Raw genomic sequence first — 8,797 nt, forward strand, 5'->3', positions numbered from 1 at the left:
CCACATACTTTCACCATTACCACAATCCACATACTACCATCTTTATCACAATCCACATTATACCATCTTTATCACAATCCACATGCTACCATCTTTATCACAATCCACATACTTTCACCATTGCCACAATCCACATAGCATCGACCGCTGCATGACACTATCCAAAAAGCTACCAACTACACAAATAATCGAAAGGAATTTCGACGTAATGTATTTTCAACATAAACTTTGACCTTCATAAGACTTCCTAAACGTTTTCCTGTATGATTTGATAATTTAGACGTTTTTTCGTCTCTTTTGTGAATATATCGAACTTTGATGAACAAAAATGATAATGATTTACACACTTATAGGGTGATTATTCAATTAGAACATCAAAGAGGTGATAATGATACACGCACGATGAAAATTATCTCGACAATCTTTGAGATAAATGACTTATTAGTTTGTAATTACACCAGTGGCATATATAACCCATACTTTGACTAGTACACGTGAACTAAACTGGGACGAAGAACAAACGGATTCCGTACAATTAGCGAGAGTAAATCAGGTATTTTAATTAGACGAGAATAAAAACCAATAAAGTGTTTAAAATTGATTTAGAAATACGGAGGAAAGGAATTATAAGTTCATTTAATGTTGTAATTAATTAATAGAACTTGTTTTTGTAAGAGAAATTACAAAGAGTGCAAGAATAATCCAGTTTGTCAGATTCTGTCCTCTTTAACATGTATGAAGATTTTCTCTCCCGAAAAAAATGTATGAAATATAGGAAACATCTAGATAGACGGATCAACATCACTCAAACCAGAATTGATACAGTCGGTCATATTTTTAAGGTTCGGATAACAAAGGTACCATATCTGACAGCTCTGGTTATCTCTTGTGTTAACGCGTATATAATGATGCGATGTCAGATATTTTGTATATTGTTCAAATTACACGGGCCTCTTCTTTTCCATACAGACCGACCAACAACATGCCAATTTAAATCTTACACAAGTTCCGTGAGAGGATAAAGACAAAATCAATACTACTCCACCTTGTTAGCATATCATGTCGACGTCGGAAAATAGAGTTCACAACAGAGAATATATATTTTTGGCCTTTAAATATCGGATATGGTACAAATTACAAAGCAGTTCTGCTATATGTAAGAAAACAAAATGAAAAAAAAGCAGGGAAAAGAAGAAAAATGCTAGTTCGAGGGATAAATAGTTCGAGATACGGGGATAAATAGTTCGAGACACGGGGAAAACTAGTTCCGCACACGAGGATAAATAGTTCGAGACATGGGGATAAATAGATCAAGACACGGGGATAATAGTTCGAAACGAAAACGGGGATATATAGTTCGAGACACATGGATAAAGTTTGGACCGAATGTACCCTCTATACTAGACTTATCCATAATTTCGCGTTTAGGATAGGCCTAGGGAAAGTGAGGGAAAACAGGTGAAAAGGCAATCAAAACCAGAAATAGTGAGAAATGATAATATCTACTGCTTCTATGAATATACGTTTCGAGTCAGGATGATATCTCATTACCCCCCTATCCACACACCCGTGTAGGAGTGGTATTCCATGACCCCGTACCTACATTCCCTGGTTAGAATGGTATCCCGTTACCCCCCTGTCGACACCCCGGGTCTGGGTAATGTTCATTAACCCTATACCTATATTCCCGGGATAGGATGATACCCTGTTACTCCCCTGTCCATACCCCGGCTCTGAATGATGTAACATATTATTGACATACTGTGTAATTTTCACACTTTCGAGATACCAGGCTTAGAAAATACAATTTCACCACACACGGTAACGGAATACGCATTAATGTTTTAATTAAGTTGCCTGTCGGATCGATACATGACAATAATTATCTACACACAGAATCAAAGCTGACTCGGTCCTACTCTTTATGAAATTGGCGATTATTTGCATGACATTCGTCTGTATGAATATTGGACATGGAATTGGGCTTAATTCGCCCTTAGGTGTGTAATGAAGGAAGATTTTAACGTTTTTGTCTCTCCAAACATAATGTTCTTAATTGAACATGATTAAGCTTAATAAGTTTCCTGCCACGTCGCTGATATTAGAACTAGAAATGATCAAAGTGCTTTCATTCGATTTCCAATACTAATGACAGTATTAATTCAGTGATTTCCATTTATGGAGATGGCGTATTTAATATGCATCAATCAGATTTGTTTCAATGAAGCATCAATGGAAGAAGAAGAAAGCATTAAAACGTGACCTACAATGGTATCAGGTAGGGGGCTATTTAAATATTGTCAGCTTTTATCCCTTTTAGTGCAAGTTTGAAATTCCCCTAATCTTTGATATCTGTTTTAATACCTCAATTGAATACAATAAAAACGCAGATTTGTGTTAAAAGTAAAGAGATTAAACGAAAAATCATCCCAATTCAAATAGCTTTTCTTTTTATTGTTTAAAAATCACAAGTTGAAGAGTAATCTGCAGTGTTTTTCAGGTAATCCCGGTTTGGACATGGGTATGTTTCTAATTAACGGTCCGGATTAGTTTGGTCCGGCTTTGATCTGCAACAGGACCTACACATCCTCAGCCCATCAGGTTCTGTAAGAACACATAATGGTCTCTGCGATCAAACCTATTTATTGCGACGCTTGAGTTCGTAGCTGAAGTCACTGAGTCACTCATTACCATCCGACACCATACACGGCACTGTTTACCTAATTTCCACGTTTCTGTACGGAATTTTGCCTAATTGCGGAGTAGATTATGTAAATCAGTTGCTTCTAATGTTGCGAATAATCAATAGTTTGTTGGAATATTACTTTTTTGATTATATTTTCTTGGAGAGTAAATACCGTGCATATGTGACAATGTTAGAGTATAAATCATTACGTCACCCGATAGAATATGTTTTGTAACAGACAATTATGTCACAGAGACGTATCGATCCAGACATTAAAAAGCTGGCAACATATCCTATTGACGTGAATCATATTGTGTAATCTGTTATTTTTTTCCATGACAGGTCTTGAGTGTAATCGCTTGCTGACCATTTGGACTTTTGACCGAACTGTTCACAAATTGATGAAACGGTTTTGTACTGATTGGCCGAGAGCGATAATGGTGAATATCAGAGAAGTTATTTACTTAAAACCAATGATGTCGAGTTGCCAAAGTGAATAATACGGTTCAGTCAAGTGTATGTTGTTTGTTGATGGTGATGAAACCGAAGACGCCAAGCAAAGAGACGAAAGTTTACCATGAAACCATATAAAACGGAAAGTTTAAAATTGAAACAAGGACATGAAATGTAGCTATGAAAAAAGGAACAAAAATCACTTCAAAAAACAAATGAGCAGAAAATTCACGTTGGAAACAAAGAGACAAAAGTTTACTATGAAAACAAATGTAACAATGAAAACGAAAAGACAAAGTTTTATTCAAAAACAAAAGGCCAAAGATTACTATCGATACAAAGAAATAACATCTTAACAATGAAAATAGAGGTACGAAAGTTGGTAATGAAAATAAAGATAATATATTTACTGTGCAAACGAGGAAATGAAGATTTACTATCAAAACATAAAACGAAATATATCTTTTAAAATAAGACGGCACTTTACTATGAAAACAAGGAGATGAATGCAGTAATGAAAACAAACAGACAAAATATTTCTTTGAAAACAGGGAGACGAAACTTTACTATAAAAATATACAGGCGAGTGATTCCCATGAGAGGAAAGAAATGAGATGCTTCTGTGAAAGGAAAGAGACGAGATGTAGATATGATAAAAAATATAACATTTTACAAGCAATACATCAGGGAGTGAGAAGTTAAACACAGCGATCAGCAAGTAGTGCAACTTAGGCGCAAGCAGTGGAAGAGACAAATGAATTTAACAAGCAACGCAGTGGGGAAAAGGCAGTGAAAACGTCGAAATAGATCTGCAAGTAGTGCAATTAGCAACAGGCAGTGGAGGGGTTGACTGTAGTCGAGAAGAAGTGCAGTGAAGGGGTCGACTGTAGTCGAGCAGAAGTGCAGTGGAGGGGACGACTGGAGGCGGGAAGAAGTGCAGTTGAGAACATGCAGTGGAGGGGTTGACGGTAGTCGAGAAGAAGTGCAGTGAAGGGGTCGACTGTAGTCGAGAAGAAGTGGAGTTGAGAACAGGCAGTGGAGGGGTTGACTGTAGTAGAGAAGAAGTGCAGTTAAGAACAGGCAGTGGAGGGGTTGACTGTAGTAGAGAAGAAGTGCAGTGGAGGGGTCGACTGTAGTCGAGAAGAAGTGCGGTGGAGGGGTCGACTGTAGTCGAGAAGAAGGGCAGTGGGGGGGTCGACTGTAGTCGAGAAGAAGTGCAGTTGAGAACCGGCAGTGGAGGGGTTGACTGTAGTCGAGACGAAGTGCAGTTGAGAACAGGCAGTGGAGGGGGCGACTGTAGTCGAGAAGAAGTGCAGTGGTGGGGTCGACTGTAGTCGAGAAGAAGTGCAGGGGAGGGGTCGACTGTAATCGAGAAGAAGGGCAGTGGAGGGGTCGACTGTAGTCGAGAAGAAGTGCGGTGGAGGGGTCGACTGTAGTCGAGAAGAAGGGCAGTGGAGGGGTCGACTGTAGTCGAGAAGAAGGGCAGTGGGGGGGTCGACTGTAGTCGAGAAGAAGTGCGGTGGAGGGGTCGACTGTAGTCGAGAAGAAGGGCAGTGGGGGGGTCGACTGTAGTCGAGAAGAAGTGCGGTGGAGGGGTCGACTGTAGTCGAGAAGAAGGGCAGTTGAGAACAGGCAGTGGGGGGGTTGACTGTAGTCGAGAAGAAGTGCAGTTGAGAAAAGGCAGAGGAGGGGTTGACTGTAGTCGAGAAGAAGGGCAGTTGAGAACAGGCAGTGGAGGGGGTGACTGTAGTCGAGAAGTAGTGCAGCTGGGAAAAGACAGTGGAAGGGTCGACTGTAGTCGGGAAGATGTGCAGTTGAGAACAGGCAGTGGAGGGGGTGACTGTAGTAGAGAAGAAGTGCAGTTAAGAACAGGCAGTGGAGGGGTTGACTGTAATCGAGAAGAAGGGCAGTTGAGAACAGGCAGTGGGGGGGTTGACTGTAGTCGAGAAGAAGTGCAGTGGTGGGGTCGACTGTAGTCGAGAAGAAGTGCAGTTGAGAAAAGGCAGAGGAGGGGTTGACTGTAGTCGAGAAGAAGTGCAGTTGAGAAAAGGCAGAGGAGGGGTTGACTGTAGTCGAGAAGAAGGGCAGTTGAGAACAGGCAGTGGAGGGGGTGACTGTAGTAGAGAAGAAGTGCAGTGGCGGGGTCGACTGTAGTCGAGAAGAAGTGCGGTGGAGGGGTCGACTGTAGTCGAGAAGAAGTGCGGTGGAGGGGTCGACTGTAGTCGAGAAGAAGTGCGGTGGAGGGGTCGACTGTAGTCGAGAAGAAGTGCGGTGGAGGGGTCGACTGTAGTCGAGAAGAAGTGCAGTGGAAGGGTCGACTGTAGTCGAGAAGAAGTGCAGGGGAGGGGTCGACTGTAATCGAGAAGAAGTGCAGTGGAGGGGTTGACTGTAGTCGAGACGAAGTGCAGTTGAGAACAGGCAGTGGAGGGGTTGACTGTAGTCGAGAAGTAGTGCAGCTGGGAAAAGACAGTGGAAGGGTCGACTGTAGTCGGGAAGATGTGCAGTTGAGAACAGACGGTGGAGGAGTCGAATGCAGTCGGGAAAAGTGCAGTAAGGAACAGGCAGTGGAAGAGTCGACTGCAGCCAGCAAGCATCACAGTGGTACATTTAGAGTCGATTGTGACGTGATTATACTTTAGACGGGCTGTGTTGGCAGACGACAGCAATTTTGGACATTAAGCACTTGTATAAAGATTGAACGAAATGATTTAAGGTAGACACAGTAGGAATTCTGAAAAGTAACACAATAAAATGAGGATAGGGGGTAGTTTAGAAAACAACAGCAAAAAAATGGGGTTTGTTGCAGGATTTGTAGACAAAAACCAATGCATTTAGACGGTTGCCCATCTTCGCAGCTGGAACCATTCACACTAGTCCCTCGTGAGATAGTGCAACTGGACATTATACGTGAATGTGTGCTATGACGGCAGATAGGAGAATGGTTTCTCAATCTATTGACAGTAGGGTTGTAATGACTGCCAGCAAAACAATAGAATACCAAAGCATCAGCAAAACCCTAGTTAAAACTAATTCAAAATATCAATACATGGAGCACTTAAAAAAATACACGGAGAAATAAGTGTTCTAGAAATGTAAGCAATCATCATAGTCAATCTTAGTCAAATTAAAGTAAAGTTACGTCTTATCGTAAAAAGCGAGCGCATTCCTCAGTTTGGTGAAAGGTATGGCAGTGTACAGCGTGGACAACTCAAATGTTCTTACGACAGAAACATGTTTAGGAGAGAAGGCTCTAGATTGACCAAAATATGTTTTGTAAATCTAAGTCATATCCAAGTAATATCACGTCTTCCAGCGATAACCGGAGTCGTGGCATAGGAAATAGCAGGGCCCACTAAACAGCGTAATAGAGGCCTCGACCCATGTCACGCGAGTTTTCTTCAGCATTCATTATTTGTCTTCGGTCCTTGTAATTGAATTCAAGTTCAGAAGGGTAAATATAATCGGTGTGGTCAGTAAATTATTATTTAAAGGCAGCATAACCGTCGAGATATTTGATATCGAGGTTTTTGTTACCACTCCTGATAAACTCCTCGATAAATATTGCCTCATAAAAAAACTAGCAGTCAGAAAATGGCACAGTTTGTTCCCATAGGTATATCTTCAGTTTGTTGGAAAATCTTACCAGAGTGTAAAAAGTGGCAGTGTCAAAAATACTGATACCAGATAGAAGAAGCATTTTTCAGGAGAAAGTGTTCAACTTAAGATCGTTTTAATTCCGTTTTTGTAGTATGCAATATCACAATATGACTGTAACACTGATTTAATGGAACATATAGTTATACTTTATCAGTTAATAACAACCATTGTTCCATTTGTTTCTAGAAGAACAACAGTAGATATACATAGGATTTATAGGTGATACCTAATGGTATTTATAAATATACATTATGCTCAGAAAACTGCCAATCATTACTTGAAAATAAATTTAGTTTTGTGAAATAAAATGATCAATATTTGTTATGGAACCAAAAACACGAAGAAGCTGTACAAGCTCCGGAAAAAAATTCGACCTAACATATCCAATAGCATGATCACACGATGCGACTATTGCACGAATGCAGACTTGGAGGTTTCCTTCTGTTTCCTCTTTCAAGTGGATATTGATCATATAGGCATGGATTTCAATTACGACAACTGTTGAGCTCAATGTTTGCTTTCTCTCCTCACCTCGTTGTCGACTCCTCTCTTGTAAGTCCGGGAGGATCATACTCTGATGACTCCTTGGTACCTCTCTCAAGGATTTGGTGGCGATGCCCTTTGCTCATGCTCCCCTAAGATGTGTTTAACCGTTTGTCGGCACTTCAATGAAGCACTTGAGCGACCCATCCTTAGAGGATAACGTCATACCTTATCGGCTCATACGTCACCAATGACAACACTTGTCAAATAGGCGGCGACTCCGTGTCAAGATTCCAAAATACAGCAGTATTACGTATAGAAAGGCTTCACGACCATTAGTATTTTCGTTGGTTTAGAATTACTAAAGAAAACGTTTCGTTGTTTTGTTGGATCGTTAACATATTTGTGCATAGGTATGTCGCTGCTAATGATGGCTTGTGGACGAGCACTAAACACACAGCGTTCGTTAACGAATCCTCAAAAGCTGCCAATTAACTCCTAATGCATTTCTCAGTGCTGTATAAGATGCCCATGGGAATAGGTCTATATCCAGCCAAAATATAAGTTTTAATGTTCGCGTCGCTCACCGCTTAGGGAAACAAAAAGTGTTTAGAAGAGAAGAGCGGTGGTGAAACACGTGACTCTCGCGAGAAAACAATGACCGGTCAACTTAGCACTAATATAAAGTAACGCTTAAAGTACGTTCAATTTTTTACAACTCCGTCGCTCTTAACCTGGTAGAAAATCTACAGCAGCTGTTCCGCTCTCGTTCTCCCCTCTTTAATGTCTCAAATGATTTTCAACATGTTTTAAGCAGATGACTCAATTGTGTCAATCTTATTTATTCGAATGCCATCTGACAAAGGACGGTGGAAATGGTTCGAGATATGTTTGGCTAGGAGTAAGATGTTAATAGTTGGCGTGGCTGTGGTGGCGATAGCGGCGGCTACGGCGGTCGTGGTTATGGTGGTGCTGTTCGTTGTCGTGGTTATGGTGGTGCTGTTCGTTGTCGTGGTTACACGGTGATGCTGTTCGTTGTCGTGGTTATGGTGGTGCTGTTCGTTGTCATGGTAATGGTGGTGCTGGTCGTTGTCGTGGTTATGGTGGTGCTGGTCATTGGTCGTGGTTATGGTGGTGCTGGTCGTTGTCGTGGTTATGGTGGTGCTGTTCGTTGTCGTGGTTACACGGTGGTGCTGGTCGTTGTCGTGGTTATGGTGGTGCTGTTAGTTGTCATGGTTATGGTGGTGCTGTTCGTTGTCATGGTTATGGTGGTGCTGGTCGTTGTCGTGGTTATGGTGGTGCTGGTCGTTGTAATGGTTATGATCGTGCTGGTCGTTGTCGTGGTTATTTTGGTGGTGTTCGTTGTCGTAGCTACACGGTGGTGCTGGCCGTTGTCGTGGTTACGGTGGTGATGGTCGTTGTCGTGGTTACGGTGGTGCCGGTCGTTGTCGTGGTAATGGTGGTGCCGGTCGTTGTCGTGGTTACACGGTGGTGCTGGTCATTATCGTGGTTACACGG

At 41.7% G+C, this 8,797-nt stretch overlaps 1 protein-coding gene across 1 annotated transcript; it reads right to left on the reverse strand.

Moving 5' to 3' along the window:
- Positions 1–3,899: 3,899 nt before the first annotated feature.
- On the reverse strand, positions 3,900–7,425 carry LOC110453631 (leucine-rich repeat extensin-like protein 2). Its single transcript, XM_021502663.1, has 2 exons — positions 7,328–7,425; positions 3,900–5,595 (listed from the first exon to the last, which is right to left on the reverse strand). Exons 1-2 carry the CDS (start codon positions 7,423–7,425, stop codon positions 3,900–3,902), a joined length of 1,794 nt encoding a protein of 597 aa, XP_021358338.1.
- Positions 7,426–8,797: the final 1,372 nt, after the last annotated feature.

Source organism: Mizuhopecten yessoensis, unplaced genomic scaffold, assembly GCF_002113885.1.
Source record: "Mizuhopecten yessoensis strain PY_sf001 unplaced genomic scaffold, ASM211388v2 scaffold7473, whole genome shotgun sequence".
Lineage (NCBI taxonomy): Eukaryota > Metazoa > Mollusca > Bivalvia > Pectinida > Pectinidae > Mizuhopecten > Mizuhopecten yessoensis.